Source organism: Odocoileus virginianus, chromosome 1, assembly GCF_023699985.2.
Source record: "Odocoileus virginianus isolate 20LAN1187 ecotype Illinois chromosome 1, Ovbor_1.2, whole genome shotgun sequence".
NCBI lineage: Eukaryota > Metazoa > Chordata > Mammalia > Artiodactyla > Cervidae > Odocoileus > Odocoileus virginianus.
The window spans coordinates 51,653,467-51,680,086 of record NC_069674.1 but is presented as its reverse complement, the minus strand read 5'-3'; the positions used below and the strand labels follow the sequence as shown (position 1 = coordinate 51,680,086).

General features: G+C 39.3%; 1 protein-coding gene across 14 annotated transcripts in view; it reads left to right on the top strand.

Moving 5' to 3' along the window:
* The window catches only part of PDE1C (phosphodiesterase 1C), a 585,243-nt gene that overhangs the window by 539,195 nt on the left and 19,428 nt on the right, over positions 1 to 26,620 (top strand). For 6 of the 14 annotated variants that reach the window (XM_020908903.2, XM_070468295.1, XM_070468251.1 and 3 more), the window contains one exon: positions 25,050 to 25,118. The exons of 1 other annotated variant lie outside the window; for it this stretch is intronic. In XM_020908903.2, coding sequence (XP_020764562.1) covers positions 25,050 to 25,118 — 69 coding nt within the window. Of the gene's footprint in view, positions 1 to 4,404; positions 4,631 to 9,504; positions 17,007 to 25,049; positions 25,119 to 26,620 lie in introns of those variants that run through there. 7 more of the 14 variants (XM_070468234.1, XM_070468263.1, XM_070468278.1 and 4 more) reach the window with 2 other exon arrangements.

Genomic DNA, 26,620 nt, shown 5'->3' with positions numbered 1-26,620 from the left:
GCATCCCACAGGTTTTGAGTTGTCATGTTTTCATTGTCATTTGTTTCTAGAAATTTTTTGATTTCCATTTTAATTTCTTCAGTAACCTGTTGGTTATTTAGGAATGTGTTGTTTAGTCTCCATGTGTTTGTGTTTCTTACAGTGTTTTTCTTATAATTGATACCTAGTCTCATAGTGCTGTGGTTGGAGAAGATGCTTGATATGATTTCAGTTTTCTAAAATTTCCTGAGGTTTGATTTGTGACCCAAGATGTGGTCTATCCTGGAGAATGTTTCATGTTCACTTGAGAATAAGGTGTATTCGTCTGCATTTGGATGGAATGTCTTGAAGATATCAATGAGATCCATCTCATCTAACGTATCATTTAAGACTTGTGTTTCCTTATTAATTTTGTGTTTTGATGATTTGTCCATTGGTGTGAGTGAGGTGTTTAAGTTTCCTATTATCATTGTATTACTGTCAGTTTCTCCTTTTACGTCTGTTAGTGTTTGCCATCGGAGAAGGCAATGGCACCCCACTCCAGTACTCTTGCCTGGAAAATCCCATGGATGGAGGAGCCTGGTAGGCTGCAGTCCATGGGGTCGCTAAGAGTCGGGCACAACTGAGCGACTTCACTTTCACTTTTCACTTTCATGCATTGGAGAAGGAAATGGCAACCCACTCCAGTGTTCTTGCCTGGAAAATCCCAGGGACAGAGGAGCCTAGTGGGCTGCCATCTATGGGATCGCACAGAGTCGGACACGACTGAAGCGACTTAGCAGCAGCAGCAGCAGCGTTTGCCGTGTACTGAGGTGCTCTTATGTTAGGTGCATAAATATTTACAATTGTTGTATCTTCCTCTTGGACTGATCCGTTGAGCATTATGTAGTGTCCTTCCCTATCTCTTGTAATCTTTGTTTTAAGGTCTATTTTGTCTGATATGAGGATTGCTACTCCAGCTTTCTTTTGCTTCTCATTTGCATGGAATATATTTTTCCATCCTCTCACTTTCAGTCTCTGTGTGTCTTTAGGTCTGAAGTGGGTTTCTTATAGACAGCATCTATATGGGTGTTGTTTTTGTATCCATTCAGCCAGTCTGTGTCTTTTGGTTGGAGCATTTAATCCATTTACATTGAAAGTAATTATTGATGTGTATGTTCCTATTGCCATTTTCTTAATTGTTTGTGGTTGATTTTGTAGATCTTTTTCCTTCTCTTGTATTTCTTGACTATGTAAGTCCCTTTAACATTTGTTGTAAAGCTGGTTTGGTGGTACTGAATTCTCTTAACTTTTGCTTGTCTGAAAAGCCTTTTATTTCTCCATCAGTTTTGAATGAGATCCTCGCTGGGTACAGTAATCTTGGTTGTAGATTTTTCCCTTTCAGTACTTTAAATATATCCTTCCATTCCCTTCTGGCCTGCAGAGTTTCTGCTGAAAGATCAGTTGTTAAGCTTACAGTGTTTCCCTTGTATGTTACTTGTTTCTTCTCCCTTGCTGCTTTTAATATTCTTTCTTTGTGTTTAGTCTTTGTTAGCTTGATTAGTATGTGTCTTGGCGTGTTTCTCCTTGGGTTTATCCTGTATGGGACTCATTGTGCCTCTTGGACTTGATTATTTCCTTTTCCATGTTGGGGAAATTTTCAACTATAATCTTGTCAAAACTTTTCTCATACCCTTTCTTTTTCTCTTTTTCTTCTGGGACCCCTATAATTTGAATGTTGGTATGTTTGATATTGTCCCAGAGGTCTCTGAGAGTATTCCTAGTTCTTTTCATTCTTTTTACTGTATTCTGCTCTTCCGAAGTTATTTCCACCGTTTTATCTTCCAGCTCACTGACTTGTTCTTCTGCTTCAAATATTCTGCTATTAATTCCTTCTAGAGTATTTTTAATTTCAGTAATCATGTTGTATGTCTCTGTATGTTTATTCTTAGTTCTTCTAGGTCTTTGTTAATTGACCATTTTCTCCATTTTGTTTTCAAGGTTTTTGATCATCTTTACTATCATTATTCTGAATTCTTTTTCAGGTACTTTGTCTGTTTCCTCTTTATTTATTTGGACTTCTGTGTTTCTTATTTGTTCCTTCATTTGTATAGTATTTCTCTGCCTTTTCATTATTTTTTCCTAACTTATTGTGTTTGAGGTCTCCTTTTCCTAGGCTTCAAGGTTGAATTCTTGCTTCCTTTTGGTTTCTTCCCTCCTAAGATTGGTGTAAGTGGTTTGTGTAAGCTTTGTACAGGGTGAGATTTTTGCTGAGTTTTTGTTTGTTTTTCCTCTGATGGGCAAGGCTAAGTGAGGTGGTAACCCTGTCTGCTGATGATTGGGTTTGTATTTTTGTTTTGTTTGTTGTTTAGATGAGGCATCCTGCACAGGGTGCTACTTGTGGTTGGGTGATGCAGGGTCTTGTATTCAGGTGGTTTCCTTTGTGTGAGTTCTCACTATTTGATACCCCCTAGGGTTAGTTCTCTGGTAGTCTAGGGTCTTGGAGTCAGTGCTCCCACTCCAAAGACTCAGGGCTTGATCTCGAGTTTTGCGTGGGTCTATGTATTCTTTTCCACTGGTCAGGTACTCCGGTCCACTCTCAGCTGGTGTTCTGCATGCACTTCTGTGTCTGAAGGTGTATTCCTGATGTATCCATGGAGAGAGATGTACTCCACGTCCACCCACTCCGCTGCCATCTTGTCCTCTCCTCTGTTTCTTTAATGAAGGAATTTCCTTCCACATGAGAATCTAGGATCCTTATTTTCCATCAGTTTACAGGGCCAAACATCTGGAGTACCCTTGGTCCCAACTAAGATAAATCATTGTTAACGACACATGTTCTGATTCATATCCTATTTCCCGTAGCCATTTGTCCATGAAAACTCTTGTGACCCATTTACTTAATATATTTGTATGTATCAAGATATGGAGCATCAACGGTAAGTAAATGCTGTGGTTTAGCAAGAAAGAGGCATGAAATATGTGCTTTTTCTAAACATTTTATGCATTATTTTCTCAAGTTGTGTGATAACCCAAATGTCTTAATCCTCTACTGCAATGTCCCTGTCAAAGGAAAACAACAAAAAGCTGATAAATGAAAGAGAGAATTTCATTATTATTTTTAGATGCTTATTATTTTTATGCATCTAGATAGGATACCCTAATTATATCCTGAAAGGTTTTGTTACTTACAGTTTTTCACTGATAAACTTCAGTGCCAGTTTCTAATTAATTTTAGAAACCTTGCTATAGGTTGTCCCAAGAATAAGAGTTTTGTGAGTGCAGTGATGCCAAAACCCAGTATAATTTTTTGGATGGATTTTGGGGAAAACTATTAACCAATCCATTGTATGTGGGTTGGAAGTGGTCAAATGGGGTGAAATTTAAAAGAAAAAAAATCTCTTTGTTCCTTTTTACTGAGGATGATACACTTGAAAGCGTGGGAGTATAAAACCTGTGACATCCACATGGCTTTAGCATAGATGGTCACAGTGAATCAGAACAGTTAGCTCTTTTGGTTACAAGCATCCATTTCAAACCAATGTGTTTTTAATATAGTTTTAGGTTCAGTGAATGTGCTTTATAAGGAGGGTATATAATAGATATCCTCATGATGGATTATAAAGGAACAAGTGACATTAAACTATTACTTACTCCTGTAAGTTTTGTATTATTGAAGTTCACATTTGTAGTATCAAACAGCAACTGAATTTGTGTGTATATATATACATATATACAATATACATATATGTGGATTGTGTATATGTATACAGTAAGTGAATATATGTGTGTGTGTATATATATGTATAATACAGTGTTAATTGGCACAATTACAATAGTTAAATTGTGTTATAGTAAAGAAAACTTTACTTGAGAGTCAAGTAAATTGACTTGAGAGTCAATTCATGCTTTTCAGATAGCCATTTAGATTTCAGTCTCTTAGCAAATAACTACATAGTAGAAATGTCACATAAAAGTATATTATGTACTCTCTGTTAATGATGAAATTAATCTTTTTAAACAACTTTTCCCTAGCAATTATTGGTATATAAGCTTTCATTGTTTCACTCTATCTTCTAGACATTTCGTTACACTCTTAATGTACCATTGAATTTTTCAAGGAACCTGGTTTGACAGAGAAGATTACAATTTTGGAACTACTGGGGAAATGTGATTTGTCTTTTTTTTTTCTTTTATTGATGTTCAGGATTAAAAATAACTTTTTAGTATTCATGAAATAAATATTTATCTGTTTTCCCCCTAGAAAAATTATATTCTGTCAGATTCTTTGCAAGTGATTGGAGAAACACAAGCAACAATACATTTGTCAAAAGAAACTCTATTAACATTATAAATTTTTTTAAAAAAAATAAACAGCTGCTTTTGAAATATGTGCCAAAGCCAGGAGCAAGCTATGTCTCCCTTGTTATGCCGTTTTTTTTCTAGACACCCACAAGCTAGAAGAGCTGTTAAAAATGCAACGTCAAGCAAGTATCGAAGCTTTCTCTTTGTGTTTATTCTTAGTGTTTTAAACCAAAGGACAGCCTGATCTCCAAGTGATGATGACTGTATTTCATAAGTATTAGTTATCTACAATATATGCTATTTTTATTCTATAGCCTGGAGCCACAGTGAAAACATGAGAATAAATGTTTGGTTTTTTTTCCGTTCATTCGTTTTGAATCTTACTTTTTCCTGAACTAATAAAATAAGAGAAAACATAAAAAGCAGTCAGAATATTTCAGGCCTAAAATCCCAGCCTCATTTAACTTTCTCTGAAGGACTTCCTTATTCTCTGGTTTCTTGTTGGCTTCAAAAATAGAAGATTCAAAAGCTGATCAGAAACAAAACTTGGGTGCAGACAACTCTGCTCTTCCCTGACCCAGAGGAGTGATATGAGATGTCGATGCCTGACTTTTACTTACCTCTTAATGGGGGGTCAGGTCCCGGGGCACTTGGTGAGCTGAGTACTTGGTTTCCTTTAGTGCTGAAGTACTAGGTCCTTAGTACAGAGAAGAATGGCAGTAAAATACCTTGGACAGTATGGGACAGAAGAACAAGAGGCAGTTATTCACATAGTTTAAGTTTGGAAAGAAGAGCCATGCTATATAAAGGAAGAAAGAAAACAGCAAAGTAAAAGGATAAAAGTTAACATTATCATTATTCTCAGTGATAGCACAGATGCCAAGGATCAAAAGAAAGGAAAAGTCCCAAGGGTTGAACCTAAGAACTATCCTTTGTACTTACTCTGTATATTTGGGTTAAATGGGTGAATGTTAGGAAATGAGGAAATGATGGCATAGGTAAGGTTTCAGGAAATTATATTCCTACAAATTTACTTTATCATCTGTTTATTCTCTCCATCCATCATCCATCCATTCATCCATTCATCTACCCGTCTTAGGAGAGCTATAGCCTTGGTATTATATGTAGTAAAATTAATTTAGAATAATTCGTTAGAATTATTTAAAATAATCATATCCTCTATCATTTGGGGCAAGGAGAAAGCATGCATGTATACTTTGGGGTTTTGGTGGTAGCCATTTAAAATAGCTGTCTTGGGACTTTCCTGGAAGTACAGTGGTTGAAACTTTGCATGTCCAATGCAGGGGGCTTGGGTTTGATCCCTGGTCAGGGAACTAGGATCCCACATGCTGCAGCCAAAAAAAAAGAAAAAAAAAAACAGTAAAATAGCTGTCTTGCACTTACAACCTAGAAGATTGAAAACAATGCTTATCTCTAAGCAATATTCATTTGTTTTTAGTATTTCCTCATTATTAAGAAGCAAAACCAGGACCTGCTTATAAGCCCCACAGAAATTCTGCTAGATATTTTAAATTGAGTTTAGTTTTACCACATTTATTCTTTTGCAGGTTTTTTTTTTTTTTTTCTATTTAGCCTTTTACAGATCTTTCTATTGTTTACGGTATCACTTTATTATTTTTGTAGAAAGTTGACTCCATGGAGAGGCAGCTCTAGAAGGATTCCTGGGACTTGAAAATCTGATTTAATTCCAGCTCTGTGCCTAGCCAAGTCAGCTTGCTTTTGAGCTTGGGTGATAGTTGAATCAGGCAATAAAAAAATCAAGCCCCCAAAAAGTGAAAAATGAAAGTATTTACAGATGTTTTTCAAAGCCAGTCCCAGATTCTATGAGGCCTGCTTTGTAGATATTCAGCTTGTGATCTAGGAATAAGCAGTATGACTGCTAAACACATATCTGGAGTCAAATCAAATCTGAACTTTAAGCCTCTTAAAACAGCTGTCTTTAAACCAAATGATTTTTTGTAGCATCTCTACTTTCCTCTAGGAGCACCCTGGGAAGGGAGGAATAGAGCCACATTGTTGTACATCTCCATCTTCTATTTCTTTAAATGAAGTTGCTGAAACATTCTTTATTGTTCATTCCCTTGGAGTAAATACCTTTCTGTGAATTCATACAACCACACACTTCAGGCTTCAGAGTCTGCATGGCTGCCTCGCTATGAAATGTGAGAGGTTTCACCTAGGGGCAGGTGAGGAGGTGGCACTTAATTAGATATTTTCTTGAATTTTCCCAAATCGAGTGAAGATATTTTCCATTTCAGTTCATCAATCACTCTTAAAAAGATGAGTGAGTTTAACTACTTTCTGTGGCCTCCAAAAAACCAACATCAATTTACAATCAATGGAATTCAAAGCAAAAATAGTCATGTAAATCAGATCAATACAGAGTGATTTCTCACACTCTGGTTTTAGGTCCTCATTTTTATATACTTTGTAGTTTTACCCAGTTTTAGTTTTAAATGCTTATGCAGTTTTAGTTTGCATTGAAAACAAATACACAGAACTGAAACACAGCAAAGCAAGTCTGTGACATTTGAAGCTCAGGAGAGAAAGAGTCGAGTGAGGAGATTTACAAGTCATGTCAAAGCCACTTGGAAAGCAGGTGCTGTTTCTCTGGGAGCTTAGTCCCACAGAGTGTCATGCACAGTGGGCTATTTCTTCATAGGGAGTACACATTTTTGACATATCATAATTTGCTATTGAATATATTATAAAAATCAGTGTACTTACGATTTCATTTTTATTTCACACTTTGAAAGTCAGGATTAGAAAAGGATTGGAGAGAGATTTCCTATTCATCATTACACCTTTGTCTGTCCCATCCACCTCATACTTAATTCTCTGCCTTTTGATGAAACAACTATAATTTGCTGAGTATATGCTGTGTGTCAGGCATTGTACTACATTCAAGAGGAGTTATACTCCATAGCACAGGGAACTCTATTCAAAACTCTGTAATGACCTATAGGGGGAAAGAATCTAAGAAAAAATAGTAAATATGGTATATGTATAACTCACTGTTCTGTGCAACAGAAAGTAATATAAAATTATAAATCGACTATACTCCCATAAAACTTTATTTTTTTTTAAAGAGTAGTTATAAAGATAAATAAGGTATTTTCTTTGCCCTCAAGGGGTCTACAGTCTGGGATGGAACATCTTCCTATAAATAGACACTATAGGGTGAGTGCCCTAAAGATTCGTATTTAGAGAGAGCATGCGTTTGGGAAGTCTGGGGACAGTCACTTAGGTCACCGACCCAGCCACAGAGTATCTGTCTCTTCCTCTTTTCCTGTTGGTTGTATTTAGTGACAGTGAACAAGGCACAGCTTAAATATACAAGCCACCTTTATTAACTCCTTTTTGCTACTCCTTGACCAACTTCTTTCCTAATCCCTTGGCCAGAAGGCTGAGGAGGGGAGGGTAGAGATTCATAGCCAGCCACTCCGCATATCCTTTGGAAGCAGTGACTGCCAAGGGAGGAAGACCTCCTCTCAAGGGCTTTTGGGTTCTACTGACACCTGGATGGACCTCTTCCATCTCTGAGATGCAGCAGTCAGGACAGCGGGCCTCTACAAACCCAGACTGCGTGACACAGAAAGTGTATCACTTTTGCTTTTGGCTAACTGGAGGTTACTGGGTGTAACAGTGATCCATATCAGCTATCTCTAGCTTCTTTCCAACCAATCAGTCATTTAATAAAAAGTTAAACCTAATCTTGTATTGTCATAACAAAATTGAGTTTTACATGTGAGGGCCTGGGCACATCTCTTGAGGTGATTGGAACTATAATAACCATCTAAAAATAAAAGGAGTCTCATTACGTATGACCCCAGACTGATAATGACAGGGCCAAAGCGTTAAGGAGTCACTCCTGTCTTGCAATTCCCAAACTTGGCCCAAACTTCATAGAAATGATCAGAAACATTGGAAAATTTCTAATCCTTGATTTCCGCTTTTGTTTCACCTCTTTCTGTCACTGGCAAGTTCCAGTGAGGCAACTTCTCTCACTGATCCTGCTAGAATCAGAGTGAAGTGTTTGGCCAGAAGTTTTTCTCTTCTCTATTATTTCTCCCAAGTGGGTGAAGGTGCAAATGGAGGGTAAACACACATAGGTCCAGAATGAAGAGAGAGGAACCACAGGAGGCCTGGATCAATGGTCCCTGAAAAATTTGAGAATTGACCATAATTACAATAGATCAGAAAGAGTTCTCCTATCTCCAGACTAGTTTGTACCTAATTTCAACTCAGTCTTATTTAGGAGAGTATCTTTGTCTCTAAAGTTGAAAGGGAAATTTTCTTGTCCTTTAATGACTCCTAACATTTCTGGAGATGATGATGTTATCCTCTTAAAGTCTCCTCTCTCTCTGGAACCTTGCACAGGAGGGAGCCCTCTCTCACCGTGAGGCATGCTGATTTACAGAGCACGAACACTTAGGGGAAGCAACCATAATAATATGTTTGCTTGCTTTATAGAAATCTTGTCCAAGTCCACTGAGGGTTGCATGTTATAGAGTAGACCAGGTGAAAAAAAATCCAATATTGTTTATTTTCATTAATGAGTCCTATTAAAACTTGCACCACCTCACTCTAGGCCCAGTAGAGAATTCAGGTGATTTATCCATTTGCTCAATAATTTCAGTTGGAACTCATCTTGCTTTGAATCTTTTAGGGAAGTATTTGTTAAGCACATGCTATGTGTCAGGCATTGCACTACATGCAAGAAGAGTTATAAAGATAAAAAAGATATTTTCCCTGCCTTCAGGGAGTCTCTAGTCAGGTGTAAAACATCTTCCTGAAGATAGCTATGGATCCTGATAGAGGAACATAAATTTATGGAAACGATTGGGATTAGGTGAACCTGATTTCTTTCAATCCCGTTGACCCCGGAGGCAAATTGACCAAATCTGGTAGTCATTGTCATTCTGATTGCAAAATAAGGTGTCTTAATATCCATATTGCATGAACCAAATATTTGACATGTTAGTTTAAGACAAGTATTATTAAAGGCTTTCAAAGTAACCAGTGTTTAAAATTCTCCACTATGATTTCTCCTTTATGAATGGAACAGTTGTGTTGCAAAGGAGATGTCAATGATGATATTGAAATGTGTAATTGATCCCCCCTGTTTTTGTCCCTCAGATTTTCTTCTCAGAGCTGAAGGGTGGAGAAGGGGGGGAAAGGCAGCATTGACACTTTTCTTTTTCTTTTTCTTTTTTTCAGATTCAGAAGAGTAAAACACACCTCATAGACAATAAGAGAGGCTGCCAATGTCTTGCATCATTTTAGCTGAGCTTCTTCATTCTCTTCTCCTTCCACAAAGACCCATATATGGGGAAGTTGTACAACTTTCAAAACAAGTCCCCCTGCACTTGGCCTTCTCTCATGCCATCTCCTTCTAGGAGATGACGTCCTGGGAGCCGGTTTGAGGTCTTAGAACTCTGGGGGAGCACCCCTTCCCCTGCACAGCCCAAGCAAACAACACAATTCTGATTTTTGTACAAACAGAAACATGAAGGGACTTCCTCAAAATTCTTTGCTAATGCCCTGGCTTTCAAGGCACCTGTCTGGCCTGATGGGAGTGGACATCCTGGAAATGCTGAGAGAGGCCTGAGAAAGCCACACACACAGGAATTGCCACTGTATTTCTTTATATATTGTTATTTTTGCACTGGTTACTGATGGTGGATGCAGCCAAGCTGGCCTTCATCACAGATAAGACTATAATTTCAGTCTCTGGTTGTTCATTTTCTAAGTCAGAAGCATCCTTTTTTCTCCAGTTTCCTTTCAGACTTAGAAATTGTTCTCATGCTTTTTTTCCATTTGTGTAATTTGAAATTCTTTTTGTTTTATAAAAAAGGAGATTTTCTTTATTTGATGCTTAATTTACATGTGTATTCATTATTATAAACCAGAATGTTTCAGCTCATGGCCATATTGTTCAGGTAGTAAACCCAGTGTTTTCACTGGGTGTCATAACTATGTGGTTACTGAAATTTTTACCACTGGCTGGTTCTCTTCTTTTGCATATCTATGGTTTGACTTCATTACTCTTCTTTCTATTCAGGGAAGCACTAAGGGAATTAGTATCAGGGAGATATGTTCAATAATTTTTTTTTTCATTTTAATGAGCCTTTAGAAATACAAGGTAGGAGACAATAGCACAAATCAAAAATAAGAATAGTAGATGTAGCCCTGAAAGAGAATAAAAATACAGCCCCCTGAAACCAAGTCACACGTGAGATTCAATGGAGTGCAAATCAAGTAATTTTGTGGATTTAAATGGTGTGATTTGGATGAAACTGATCCTTACAGTGTGGTTGTAGTTCACAAAGGAATCTTTGAGGCCTTTCTAAGGACAAATCACATGAATATGCTGGTGATGGAGGAGGATCAGAAAGAGGAACAGAGAGAACTGGACGATAGTCTTAAGTGTATTACTGTTTGCAAATTTAATTTCCACATTCAAAAAGCACAAAGACAGACACTCAAAAAAATCCTCTCAATACGAAGGCAAAATGCTGGTATTCAGAGAGAAAGAAGGAGACTGCATATATAGTCTACAAGACCTTTTGTCTCACTGAAATATTCCCCAACAGAAAGGTTTGGAGATACCACAGAGTACAGTTGTGTGCTGATATTCCAGCAGGGTTCTTAGGTCAGATTTACGTTTTGCTTGGTAAGAACACAGGTTTTTCTGTTGCTCCTCCTCGTTTCCTAACAGTGACCACAGTAAATCAAGTGACTACACATTCAGATCAGAAGCCTGGCAGGTCAGGTAAATGAGTGAAACAAGCTGTAATATCAGAGTGATGGTGATAAATGGCGGTCAGTCAGGGACCTGCATATCAGAGAGGCAGTCGGGGCTGTGAGGAAGCGGGAGGGTGTGCGCTGCCCCCCGGGGGCAGTGGCTGGCAACTGCGAGATTAGGTAGGAAAAAGGGGCCAAGATATCTAAGATTTTCTATAAACCCTCTCCAAAAATTTTTAATATTGGCAACTAATTCAGAAATGTATAAACACTGTGCAAGCCAAAGAAAACATGCCTATGAACCCCATTCAGTGCAAGGGACATTGATTTGCAAACTGTGCTGTTTGAGATGGTTTCAGACAGGCATGAAATACAACCAGTGCGTGTCAGTTCTTGACCTTGGAACTTGAACCTCTGACCTCATTTCAATTCTGTATTTTTCTACATACAGCTTTGCAGCCAGTCGAAATACAATGCCTACAGCTTCCCTTTTATACTCTAACACATAAGACTAAACAATATTTGAAAATGAAATAGGAATATAGCCATTTTTTTCTAGCACCAATAAAGACAAAAATGTTTTTCATTTGCTTTAAGTCATTAATTTAGCTGGAAAAAAGTGGAAAGAGAATTTTATTCAGGATATCACTCTGCTTGGAACTCTCAGTGTGATAAAATATTAGCTCCATGTAACTCTTATTTTTAAATCCTTAAAAAGTGTTTTGATGGAGAAGAAAATGGCAACCCGCTCCAGTATTCTTGCCTGAAAAATCCCATGGATGAAGTAGCCTGGTAGGCTACAGTCCATGGGGTCACAGAGAGTCGGACATGACTGAGCAACTTCACTCATTCACTCACAGAGGAGCTGAAAGTATAGCAATAGTAAACAGCCATATATGCTTCACAGACAATTTAAACTCTACTATTAAAATTCACTTTTAAAAACAATGTGGCTATTGGAAGCTAGAACATGGAAGCAACCTAGATGTCCATTGACAGATGAATGGATAGAGAAGTTGTGGTACATATACATAATGGAATATTATTCAGCCATAAAAAGGAACACATTTGAGTCAGTTTTAATGAGGTGGATGAACCTAGAACCTATTATACAGAGTGAGGTGAGTCAGAAAGAGAAAGATAAATATCATATTCTAATGCATATATACAGAATCTAGAAAAATGGTACTGAAGAATTTATTTACAGGGCAGCAATGGAGAAAGAGAGAATTGACTTATGGACATGGGGGGGGAGGGGAGGAGAGGGTGAGGTGTTTGGAAAGAGTAACATGGAAACTTATACTCCCATATGTAAAATAGAGAGCCAACAGGCATTTCCTGTATGGCTCAGGAAGCTCAAACAGGGGCTCTGTATCAACCTAGAGGAGTGGGATGGGGAGGGAGATGGGAGGGAGATTCAAATGGGAGGGGATATATGTATACCAATGGCTGATTCATGCTGAGGTTTGACAGAAAACAACAAAATTCTATAAAGCAATTATCCTTCAATAAAAAATTTTTAAAAAAAGAAAGTAAAATACCAAGACATTGGTATCTTTAGACAAATGTTCCCTTTTGAGTCAAAATCCATTCCAGAGATGTCAGTTCTTGATCGTTAATAAAGAAACTCTTGATAGAGGGAAAAAAGTGTTTTGAAGGGACATTGAGTCAAAAAGCAAAATTATCTGTTTTTATCATTTAAAAATATATTACTGTGCTATAAATTGATACTGGAGCTGGTAACCATCAGTATTGCCTGTAACACCAGTATTTCCAGAGTTCTAGCTCACTCTCTGTGGTCTTTTCCCTTCTTTTGACACAGACAGCTTCCTCTAAGTTGAACAGCAATGTGGGATGCACATTCTTCCATTGCATGGATTATGACATCTTACTCTGTTGTCACATATAAAGCAAAGACTTACACACCTGAGTTCAGAATTAATTGGTATGTGGGGAGAGTACTAGGAACATTCCCACCAGTGACAAACCACCAGTCCTATGTGTTCCTAGGTGGAAAGTGACATGTAGCCCCTGAGTTAGCCCCTGGAGTTTGGGTCCCCATGTCACCAAATAGCTTTACAGCCACATTTTGTTGATGCAGTGCGTTTTGGTGTCATAATGACCCATCCAGAGGCAGGACTTTGTTCTAGCTTTTATTTACACCAACTTTTCTAAAGCCCTAATTGCTTATGGCAGGAGGCAAGAGATTCATTTCTAACCCATTAAATTCAGGTGGATTTTCTTCCTTTGTCCTTTTCATCCCTGGAGCTTTGAAAAACCATTGAAGACTTCAGACAGGATCACATTAAGGACCTGATATGTGTAGACAATAAAATGATATCTAGACATCTCAGAGCCGAAAAACAATGCAGTGCACCTGTTCATTCCATTTTCAGAGTTAAAACCATTACATTTTCCACCTGAAATGATGCCTCTAGTAAGTATGAAAAATAAAAGTAGAGAGCAATATTATCACAGAGTGTGAGACAGGGAGCAGATAAAACTAGGGAGACCACATATTTTAGAAATAAGCATACTGGTTTTTTAATATCATTTCTGTCATGGATCACTTTTCTTTAGATAGAGAAATAGGAAGAATATGTACTATATTTTCTTCTATTCTTAACTTCTGAGCAGAGACTTTCATAATAGAAATGATTTCATAACATTCCGTATGGAGTAAAGAGGAAAAGGAAAGAAAAAAGGCCCCAAATCTTTTCTCATAAACCTATGTATGTAGTATTATTTTCCCAATAAGGGGGTTTCAGGGAGTAAACTTCACTCTGATTCCATGATCCCCACACATCCCGACGGGAGTTGCAGCACCGGCCCAGCGCAGTGCTGGCATACAGGCAGCCTTCAGGAAACAACATGCCGAACTGTCCAGCTGAATTCCACTAGCCACCTGTGAGTGCAAACAAGGTTCACATTTGCCTGAAAATTCATTCAGTGTTTTCTAGATGTCAGGCGCATTGCTAAAGGCTTATCTTCTAAGTGTGTGCTGACATACCCTAGTGACACAAATAACTTCTTATAAGGGACTGGAAATTGAAAGTAGTCCAGGGAAAATTATCAGAGCCAAGTTTATGAGAAAAAAAACTAAAACTTCTTTATGGTCTTTGGGTTTAAGGAAAGCAAACAAATGAAAAATCTAAAAGCAAGCCAAAACAGGATTATATGAAAATGCTCTTCCAAAAGGGATGATGACAGTGTTACCAGTGGATTTATTTATAATCCAAGTTGTAACATTTGAAATATGAAATAGGCTTTCTTGAAGTGAGTAGAAGGTTGTATATGTGCAGTGTGGGAAATCAGTGCTCTGCCAATATTATGGTCGCCATAGTACTGAGCCACAGCAAAATTGGATGGTAAAGAAATAATGTTGCAATAATGATATTATATTGGATCCTCTGTATGAATAAGTGGAAAGCAATATTTGTAATTCATTGACAGTGATTCATGATTAAAGTCCTCATCATCATTTAAGAATATGAACTCAATGAAAAAATTGTAATGAACAGTACTGTATTTGTATAAAATGTCCCTCCGAGAACCAAAAGACACACTACCCGCCAAGACCAGATTTCAGTTATTAAGGTTTTCCTCTCATCGAGAGTGCTGGTGGGCACAGAGATGACAGTAGAATTAGAACTGGTAACCAAGCCTATAGAACCTTAGACAGGGTTTATCTAATAAGTGAATTTGGGTTTAGGGAAGTTTAGAAAAAGAAGAATTCCTCTGCATGTTTTTATTGGACATCTGCAAAAGCCTGGATGCTCCTCTAGGAAATCTACAACAAATAAGAATTGTTTCATCAAAAAAAAAAAAAAAAGCTTGTTTTCACATTGAACAGTTTCAGTCTGGGTGCAGTGGGAAACCGTGACTGAAAGATTCATGAATGTCAATTTAAACATTATTAATTCCTGATTTTTAATTAATGCTGCTCCACCTCATCCATTTTTTCTTTAAAATATTGGCAGACATATTTGAAATGAATTGACATTTATTCTGGCTTCTGTTCTCTAGCAGAAATGGATTGTCACTGACAGTGGCTGGCCTAACTGATACCCAGCCTAGGTAGATATCCACTGAACCAGGAGAAGCAGGGTGTGGAGTGTGGGCCCTTCCTGAACTCAGGGTCTCTGTTGCAGAGATCTCCCAATATCAGAATAAAATGCTGGCTGCGTTAGGCCAGTCAGTGCCATCTTGGAGGCAGTCAGCTTTGGTCAGCTTCAGTCATGTTCCTGAACCACAGCTGTGTATCTTCATGGGAGCTGGCTTCTGAACTGACAGAAACCCAATGGCTGTGGAATAACTTTTAAATAGATTGCCCTGGAGGCATATTCTTGTATAGTTTTTGCTTCTCTGTGGTGATCTATCTTGGAGTAGGTATTTGTGTGCTACTGTCCTTTCTTTGAATGGGTATATGTATGATGGTACAGAGTATAGTCATATACCAATATACATAGATTTATGGTAAAAAAAATCTACGGTCATAGGTATTGTTCAGTAACTGATTCTAGAGATAGAACTGTACACATTTTCCTTTTTTTCTTGCTTTGATGATATTTTTATACAATTTTATATGCTGTAAAAAATTTTTAAAAATAATTGTTGTTTTCATTTGTAGAGCTCGGTTAGGTTTTTATCAACTCTGGTGCCCACTGTACAGCCAGATTCCTCCCTCTATCTTTTTCATACCCTTTTTTTCACCTTTCCCTTATTTTCTTCTCTCATTTTTCTACCTTTTGCAAATTCCTTCTTTTGCCTCTGCCCAGGCAAGCCATTCTGCTTGCAGCATCTTTTTAGCACATGGAAACACAAAATAAGGAAAAAAGATTATCTTGTTCCATTGTAATCCATATGAGGACATGTTGTGGGCCAGGGATAAGGTTGGGGCAGATGGGGAAGAGGGAATAGTTTAGGGAAAGGAAGCAGGAAAAAGGAAATCCTCATTGGAGATCAATTACCCAAAGCAAGGTGACTCACTTTAAACTAATATAAAGTGGCTCAGGGATAAAGAATCCTGCAATGCAGGAAATGCAAGTTCCACCTCTGGGTCAGGAAGATTCTCCTGGAGAAGGGAATAGCAATCCACTCCAGTAATCTTGTCTGGAAAATCCCATGGACAGAGGAGCCTGGCAGGCTACAGTCCATAGGGTTGCAAAAGAGTCAGACACAACTGAGTGACTAAACAAGACAACTTTTACTATCTCCCCTTAGTCTAGGGCACAATTTTTGTGCAGAGTTTTGCTCCTTAGGATGTTATGTCCTCACCATGGGTCTGTAGACCTTTTTTTTTTTCATTAGGGCACTGACCCATGTATGAATGGATAACTCAGCTCATCTCCTCAGTCTTAGATTTTGCTATTGTTTGGCTGGATATTGGGGGAGATGTCTGGATTAAAATCAGGAATGTTTAATAAGACTCAAAAGAAGGAGGCAAGCAGAATCAAAATCTTGAACCTCAATCCAAATCATGCTGAATAAATAGTTCTTTGTAGGAATAAGGAAGGCATTTCTGGATATGTTCTGAGAAAGTTCTTCCAAAAGTGAGGATGATGAAATGGACTTTGTGTTTTATGGCAGCGATAGAATGTACTTCTGTGATGTGAAATATGTTTCTAGCAGATAAAATGCAGGTTGAAATTTGAGATAGAATGACCATCCATTCTAAAGAAGAGTGTTTTGTTCCTCATGATGCTCGTTTGTACTAAAAGAAACTATTGAAATGCCATAGCATTACATCTCTAAATGCAAAAATAAATCACAGGGATTCATGTAAAACAGAATATGCTAAACTGCTCTCAATAAATTATGTGTTTATTGTAAATCTTTATTGCACAGATGAAGGCTGACAGTCCCTCAATGTATAATTTTCCCCCAGCATCTAGTGATGAATAAGTACTTGTATGTTCTGATTACCAAATAAAAACAATGAGTTAACCTCTCTATTGGAATTTGAAAAATGCAAAGGCTGTTTCTCTTCATTTTAATATTTTTCATTGCTGTCCATGTTCTGACCCAGATATGAGACTGTCCAGACTCACTCAACCATCTCTTTCTTTTGTATTCCTCCAAATGCCACGCGGTACCCAGGTATCAAGTGCTTTTGCCTGCACGCTGAAGACATACACAGTATATCACATCTTGTATAATCTTTTTTGAGAAATGAGTGGATGGACTATCAGAAGCTCCTTGGAGGCATAAGAAATGTCAGTGTTCCAGGAATTAGACTGGCTTTCATATGTTTGATTTTCTTCTGGGTACCATGATATGGTTTTACACTCCTACAATGCTAGTTTTCTAACTCTAAACTTTTTTTTCTCCTTCTCCTTCTCTTTAAAAGGCTACCTGACAATGTTTTCTTGCTCTCCAGCGACAAACATAAGGAGTCTGACTAGTGAATAGTCACTACTCCTGTTTGTGAGCATATATACATGAATGGTGTCCAGCCTATCTCCTTCAAACCAGCCCCTAAAAGGCACCTCTTAGTGGTGATGGTCATATTACACAATTACTACACCCTTGTCTAGGCCACCTCTGTATATTGTTCCTGTGCAGTAACTCCACTGGGTTATTACTCTGACTAAAGGCTGTGGTGTTCCTCCCAAGCAGATGTGTTTGTCATGCATTAAAACATGTTTCTTTTTTATTTCTTTTTTTTCTGAAAGCAAAAAAAAATAATTTATATTGACAAATATAGAGAAGTATAATAAAAATCACTGTAATACCCCATGCAACAATTATTGTCAGTTCTTTACTCTATTTCCTTATGGTTTTTTGCTATGTGTGTTTACACAGTTGAGGCCATACAGTGTATTTTATTTAATTTTATATTGATTTATTCACCTAACATTGGATTGTAAGCATTATCCCATTTTTAAAAAACTATTAATGTAATTTCAGTTGCGATGTAAGTTTTCATTTTGTGGCTGTAGCACAGTGTACTTAACTACCTCTCTGCTGTTGGACAGTTAAGTTACATGCTTTTATTTTCTGCGACTGTAAATAACAGCAACAGGGCTCTTTGTACCTAGGGCTTTGTCACATTTCTGAATACCTCCATTGGAAAAATTCTTAGAATACTGGGTCAAAGGTCATGGACCTTTATTTCAGACTGCTTATTCATATGCCCAATCCCAAGTCATAGTTAAATATTAAAACAGCTATATCAAAATAGCATGTAATAATTGATAGCTGAATAGCTCTTGTGTTTTTGATCATTGTTCTTTGTGATGAAGAGAGATCAAGTCCCCCAAAAGCAAACATGGTATTCATGGTGGTTGTATTGTGGAGGAGAAATGTTATCAGACATTCTGACTGCTGCTCTAATTTATCCACCATTGGAAAACAACTCTTAGGAAAGTACAGGAGGTGAGTTTGGAGCCCCCCAAACTTTCAAAGATTCCACAGGCCTAAGCAGAACGTGGACTTCTCTTGAGGACACTTTGTCAAGGCCTCAGAGGAGCAAAGATGACTGTTCATTCTGTCTTGATCTCTGCCACCCTCCGCCCCCAAATGGAACATAGAATGTTGGTGGGTGTTCTCAGCAATGGCTATCAGAAGTTGAGTGTATCCTAAAGGCAGACATTGCAATATGCTAAAAGAAAGAAAGTGGTCTGACCGACACTTTTCCTACTTTAATCCCCCAACACCCACCTCATCCTGGGACCCCTTGTGTTGTAGCGGCATTGTTTTATGACAAACGATGATACTGGGTCTCAGGGGCTCTTAAATCACCCTTTCCCAGGCTTGGACCTGGTTGTGCTAATCCTGCTTTGCAGAAGGGAAATTATTTGTTTGAGGTCAGGCTGCCAATCATTGGATTAAGTGCTAACCTCACATCCTGCATCTTAGGTGTGTATCTTTGCCCCCAGGCAGGCAGCCTCGGTTGTTACTTCCATCACTGTCCTCTTCTCCAGACTCCTGATGAATTGGATTCATTGCCCTTTAGCTAAACCAACCAAGGACATTAATTTGAAATATCTGAAAGCTATTTGTTTGTCAGAAGATACTTCCAGTCATACAGGCTGCAGTGATGACATTTCTGCCCGGAGCTGACTGATTGGGCTGTTTACGTCTTGAACATTCACATGCTGTTGGTAAAGGACAGTGTAATGTGTGACCTTAAAGTGCTTCTCTTGCTCAGAGGACACATTAGCTGCATTACTTGCCTGCACACACACACACGCACACATTTTCTTTTGAATATAATGACAGACACTCCATTGCATGTCACAGTTTGCTAAGTACTTTCACTTGGTCCTCACAGTTATGTCCCCAAATCAGTGTTTTTAAATTTTTATAGATGAGGAAAATGGAACTTAACACATTGTCAGGACTGATATAGTTATTTGTGTTTTTATGTTCCTTACCTCATTTATAAAATATTTCAGAATTCTAAAATCACACAAATTTAACCTTTTTTTTTTTTTTAATGAAGAATTCAGGATAAAACCAGAGGCAGGAAGTTGAGCTTGTGTAGAGAGAGCTAACCAGGGAAATAACATTAGTAGACAGTCATGCAGGCTGAACGGGCCTCCCCAGTTCCCAGCATTAGATTGTAAATTGGATCTGAGTTTCCTGGAAACCGAAATGAAAAGAAACCATTTAGAAGATTCATATCATCCATTAAGACAAAGCACATCCATTGCTCGGTAGAAAGTGCCTCCCCCGACGGCTGAAAGAAATGTCTTCATAGGTGTTCACTGGGTCGGGGGGGGGAGGGGGGGGTTGCTGCTTCTCATTCAAAGCTGTGGAACAGATTCCCGAGAGCCCCACCAGAGATCATTGAAATATCATTCCTAGCGGAAGGGCCCAGGGATCAGCATTTTCTTGTAAAACTTCCAGACCATCCTAATCTGGAGCCAGGTTTGAAAAGCACCCATGGAGTGAATTCTGAGTCACTTGCCGAGCAGCATCTGAGGTAGATGTCTACAATAAATCCCAAAGCGATGTCTATGCATCTGCCAGCTTGGAAGGTTGGTAGACAGTTTGGAAGCTGATCTGGAGGTGGGTGGGTCTCCTAGCTCAGTTTCTGATGTTTTCCCTGGGAATGGGAGCAGGGGAGGGGTGGAGGGTTTTAGTAAGTGAAACATAAGTGAGTAATTATTTAGTAAATGAATATTATTCCCACAAATGGAACTTGGGGTAAAGTGAGAGGTAATTTGGGGGCTTCCGGGTGGAAAATAATTTCAGGGACACAATCTAAATGAACAGGGAGCCTCTGGGAGACTGACTCAGAGCCTAACCACCCCCAGTGGTCCATGGGGCCACCTGATTGTCCGGAGAAATCGCCAACAGGTTAATTTTACACGTCTCTGCCTGCCACCTGTTTACGATTCATGATTAGGAGAGGTGTGCATGATTTCTCCCCTTTCCTGATACATTGGGCGTTTCATCAGGCATGCATAGAAAATAGCAACATTGCTAGAGGGCTCGCAGCTCTGCTTTTCCACTGACCATGGCCCCCAGAGTTTCCTGTCTCATTCACTGTCTGCAAAGGAGACAACAAGAGAATGAAAAACTGCCCCAAGAAAAAGCCATCAAGCTTCAGACCTCGGGAGTATCCTAATAGGTGATTTTTTAATTGTGCCAAGCATTTCTATGAAAAAACCTAGCAATAGCAAATATGTCTGTAATTAACACCATTGAAAGCTTGTCATCATTCGCTGCTTTGCTAGCTCTTAAGTGCTCATTTAGGTCGCAGCACATTTGACCTGACAGCCTCATGAGCATATCTGTGGAAATCAGAGTGCCATGTATTCCAGCAGTTAGAGGAAAAGAAGGGGATTTCTGTCACACAAGGTGTCCCAAGCCTCTCTGAAGGTCAGAATCAGCTGGAACACTTGTGACACATTCAGGCTCCTCCAGAAACGCTGACTCAGTAGTGCTTGGCCAGGCCAGGGAATCTGGTTTTGTTTCTCCTTTTTGTTAAAGTAATGATCCCGGGTTGTTCTTTTGCCTTTTCGTATTGTGACACTTGGAGGGCACAAAGAAACCCTTGTGTGCACCAGGACTGAGGGGAGAGAGCAGTGACCCCCGTGAGAGACTGAGCCAGACCTGCCTTCGCGTGTCTAGGGTCTCCTGCAGAGGCATGAGTCAGCAGTGGCCTCCTGCACGCACAGAGGCTCTAGCGACAACAGCCCTGGGAGCTGTGGCTTAAGTCCTCTTGAAGGAGGTAGCTTTAACCCCGCTATAGAGTCACCGGGCAGGCGGCTGACAAACTGGAGAACAATTATACCAAAGAAGTTCTCACACTGCTGTGAAAGTTCTAGGCTCAAACAGACCTCCCAACCTGGGGATCCAGCAAGGGACTGGATATCCCTAGGGAATCTCACTTTGAAGGTCATCAGGATTTGATTACAGAACTCCCACAGGACTTGGAAAACAGACTCTTGAAGGACACAAAGAAACCCTTGTGTGCACCAGGACCCAGGAGAAAGGAGCAGTGACCCCACAAGCGACTGAGCCAGACTTGCCTGTGTACGCTTGGGAGTCTCTGGCGGAGGCGTGGATCAATACTGGATCAATAGTGGCCTGCTCTGGGGTCAGGGGCATTGACTACCAGTCCTGGGAGGACTGGGAGGCCTGGTGTGTTTGCATTAAGTCCTTTTTTTTTTTTTTTTTTTTTAAGTCATCTGTATTTGTTACAACTTTTTAAAGCAGAATGTGACTTGAGCACTACATTTCCATTCACAAAACTTGCTCCAAGTTACTTTTCCAGCGGCTTTACAACATGCCTGAGCAGGCTTATAAGTTTGCTACTCTAAACAATATTTTTCTTTGGAAAACAAGCCCTATGTATGGACAGCGACTTTTAAAAATCGTTTGGCATGGTAACTACATGAGGGGAGGATAAGATTCCTTTATACTAAGTGTGATACTGTGATACTTTTAGCACTAAAGCAGAGCTAGTTGTTTTTTCCTAGTTTCATGTTGGCTTATTTTAACAGATGCATTAAGTCCTTTTAAAGGAGGTCACCATTACCACCATCACCCCTACCATAGGCCAGACTACAGGGAGGAAACACAGGCCCACCCATCAGCAGAAAATTGGATTAAAGATTTACTGAGCAGGCCATGCCCACCAGAACAAGACCCAGTTTTCCCCACAGCCAGTCCCTCCCATCAGGAAGCTTCTGCAAGCCTCTTATCCTCGTCTATCAGAGGGCAGTCACTGAAACACTTGTGACACATTCAGGCTCCCCCAGAAATGCTGACACAATAGTGTTCGGCCAGGCCAGGGAATCTGGTTTTGTTTCTCCTTTTTGTTAAAATAATGATCCCAGGTTGTTCTTGCATGTAGGCAAATTTAGGAATTCAGGACTTGAAGGAAACCTGGGTAATGGATTGTTCAAGAAATAACGAGAGGCATGGAGAAAAGTTTCTCTCCTTTTCAACTCTAAAGGATCTTGGCTCAAATTTTGTCCCTCAACATTCAGTAACTTTGTGCAAATTACTTGCACAGGCTTTGTTTCCAAAACTCCGTAAATGAGGAATCATTTTATCATCAGAGAATTAGTGTCAGGAAAGACAACTACAGCTAATGTACATTTACTTGTCCATAACTAATATGGTGCTTGGAACATGGTGGCTGCCTGATATGTGTCAGTGACCACTGTTAATGACCAAGTGGCCAAATTGTGAATCACAGCTCTGAGTAAAAAACCTTAAACCCTGCCTCCCCTCCTAAAGCAGTGGTTCTTCACTGAGGGCAGTTTTGTTCCTAGAAGACATTTGTCAGTGTCTGGAGGACGTTTTTGATTATTAAAACGTGGAGGTGCTGCTCACACTCAGCGATAGAAGCTAGGGGTTCTCCTAAACATACTGCTATGCACAGGACAGCTTCACGATGAAGAATGACATAACTAATATCCCTGTGCATCTGTTGAGAAACCCTGTCTGACAGGGATAGTGAGACAAGTAAAGCATCCCGTGCATAGAGGGATAAACACTTTGAGTCACTGACTTCCCCAGAGTGGAAGTGGGTCCAGTGGGACACGGGTTGTTCCTGGTGGGTCAGGAATGGCTGTGGATCTGCATCCCGGTAGCACCCTTGATCAGGGCTGTTCCACACTGTTCATCACATAGGCCACAGTGTGAGCAGTGCCACCTGGAGTTGTGCAGTGAGGCTGCCCTGCCCTGGGCTCCACCTGTCACTTTGGGTAAATCTGTTTACCTCACATGTTTGAGCACCCCATTTGATGGATGATCATTAGACTCACCTGGAGAACCTGTTGGCCTGCAAACAAGTGGCTCCATTCCCTGGAGGTTTCCTTTCAATGGGTTCGAGAAAGGAAGGACCCTGGCAGCCGTATTTATAAAAAATCACCCAACTCTGACATCAGGGCATCTATGAAACCTGAAAAATGAAGACCTAAAGTTCTGCCAGATGTCATGTCTCTCACCTCATGCAAATTAACAGCTTTTGAGGGTCTGAAGTGTTTGGATTAGTGTTGTTTTCTATTTTTACTATTATCACTACTAACACTGTTAACACTACTACTGCTGCTAATCATAATCATAATAATTAACTATAACACAGAATGTCAAGGGTAGTACCCTGTTCTTTAAGACTAAAATGAAACAATCTCAAACACCATCCTTCGTGTATATCTTCACATCTTACCAGGCATTCTAGGGTAGTGAAACTTACTCCTCACCCTGTCCTCAAGTTCCTGCTTCCCCTGATTTCAAGATTAGTCAGTATGTCCTCTAGTTATCTTTACCCGTGACTGTATCCACTCAAACTAACACAACCTCCACTCACACCAGGCCTCTGCATGGAAAGTAGACTTTATGGAAAGTTTGCATAGGTACAGGAAACTTGTTAAAGAAATATCTTGACATTGAATCATGTCTATCCTCTGCCTAAGAATTCTCTCTGCATTTCTGCCAGCTCATCTGGCAGGCATCTACTATGATGCTGGATTTTGGCCTCCAGGCATCTTTACCCCATTCTGGATGGTCAAGTAAAGGAATGAATGATCAAATAATATTTGCATTTATGGATAAAATATATGTATGTATTTAGGTATAAGTGTGTATGTGAGTTTTGTGTGTGTATCTTTATGTATAAAATAATATATATATGTGTATGTATATGTATATGCAGTTATGTATATACACACACAAACATGCACACACACACATGCAAATATTCTTTTGAAGAATAGTTCATCCTTCTATTTGTTTTGCTCTCTCCTTCCTGCTCCCCACCCAGGGCTCTGTCTTTTGATTCCCTCATGGCCCACTGAGCTGTTAACATGAGCCTCTGTTAATCCCTTTCCCAATAGGGACATTGTCACCTGCTGCAGGGACCCATAGGTCCCACTCACCTCAATCTGCATGGTCTCCCATAGTTCCTCAGCACCCACACACACCTCTAGTCATTTGCTTCTCACCAGGACACTTTGATGTAGTTGTTATTTCCCTTCTTTTGCAAATGAAGCCTTCATCTTCACAGCTCTTCAGAGGCTCCAGAGAAGTCAAGTCTGTTGCTGGAGATCCAATAGGGAGTAAAGGCTAGAGGGACAAAGCAGAGACAACCCCCTGACTCCTTACTTATAAATCCAAATCTTTCCTTTTCAGAGCAACAGGTCTCCACTCTGGATGCGCATATGCACCTGGGCTAGGCTTTAAAAATCCAGATGCTGCAGCTCCGGCTCAGTACAGTGAACACCGAATCTCTGGGGGTGGTGCTCAGGCAGCTGCACATTTAGAACGCTCTCCTGATAATCCTAAAGTGCATGCCTGCTCAGAGGTGTGTTGTTTCCTAACAGACCAATCTGGAGAATGAGATCCATCGAAAGCACAAAGATAAAGGCTGTGCTCTTGGCTTTTCTGGATCATGGATTATGGCCTGTTCCCATAACCTCACTCAACCTTCTTCTAAATGTTGTTTTCAGACCCAAACTTTTAGATCATTTGATAAAGTTGCAGATGAACATTTACTGGTCTGAAAAGTCTGTCCACAATCCTATTCTTTCTTATCCTCTTTTTCCTCTTTATAGGCACAAAGAAGCGTTCTCAGGGCTCACCTGCCCCAAGCACTAGCTCCACGAGTCACCTTACCTTGCCAGGTGGGTAAACGGCATTGTGTCATAATTTTAGGTGATCACAGACAGCAGAAAGAACTGGTTTTTCATGAGTTGGGTTTAGCAGTTGATAAGTGGGCAATCTGGCCCCTTGTGTATCCAATCGACCCTATGTTAACAGAGGGCTTTGTCTCTGTCATCCCCATTTGTAACGCTCTTCTAAAAATGGACATCCTATTCATAGTTGGTCTACAATCTCCTGCTCACAGATGGAAAGAGCAGAATTGTGATCTTCCTTAAATTTCATCTGGACATGCTGTGCAAGTGTTTCTTTGAGAGGCAGATGGTGCTGGGGGAGGAGTATGAACCTTTGGTGAGAGAGACAGACCTGGGTTCAAATCTCAGCTTTATTTCCTCCCTTTTAAAGTTTACCATTATACCATGAGCTTTCTCCCAGGTTATTAAATATTTTTAAAATATATAAGTGGTTTACCAATATTTCATATGATGACACTACAATTTATTTATATACCATATCCATGGGGAATTGGGTCCAGGACTCCACTCAGATGCCAGGATCCTTGGATGCTCAAGTCACCTACAGTTAGCCCTCTGTATCTGCAGATTCCACATCTGTAGATACAAGGGAAAACTGTATTCATCCATAATCTGGCATTTATATAACGTGCTTTTTTATCATTAATAACTTTACATTCTGTTACATACATCTTCTTCTGAATCTACAAGTATGGATTTAGGGCAGATTCCTGTATGTAGAATTACTGACTCAAAGAGTATGTATGTATTTAGGTTCTTGACCTGTTATTGTCAATATGACTTCCAGAAAGGTAGTATTATTTTGTACTTTTAGCAATATTTGACCTTTCATTGTGCTGTTGCTAATGATAACATTAGTACTTCATTAATTTGACAAGAAAAATTATATCCATATTTTGTTTGCATTATTTCATCTTTTAAAAAATCTGTTTTCTGGTATTAATGTATCTTTTATGTTGCTTCTTTGGGAAATTGCTGTATTTCATCCATTCAAAGAGGGAAAGTAACTTGCATTTTAGCTCCTTGGAAATAGGAATCTTTTGCAATCTTTGGCATGTTACAATTGAATTAGCAGCACTTTTTCTTGGTTGTACGTGAAATAATAGTTCACTTTACAATCAGTGGCAGCTTAGATTAAATATAATCTATATCTGTTTGCTTTTTCACCCTCTGCCATGTCCGCAACCCAGTCTAACAACTGAAACTCAGTGTCCACTGAGTAGTCCTTGAACTTTCTTGCCTTTGTCACTCTGCCTGTAACACTTTTTATGCTTTTCCTCCCTGGTTAATTTCTTTTTGCAGTCTCTCCAAATCATCTAGGTAGGCTTATAATGATTTGCTTATTAGTCCTTTAACCATTGATCAATGGCTTTTTCAAGGATAAGGACTGTCTTATTCCTTTATGTCCCAGTGCCCATTCAGACGACAAGCATATATTGTGTGCTCATTAATGCTTAGGAGGCTGGGTGCATTGTTGTAGGAGTGAGCAT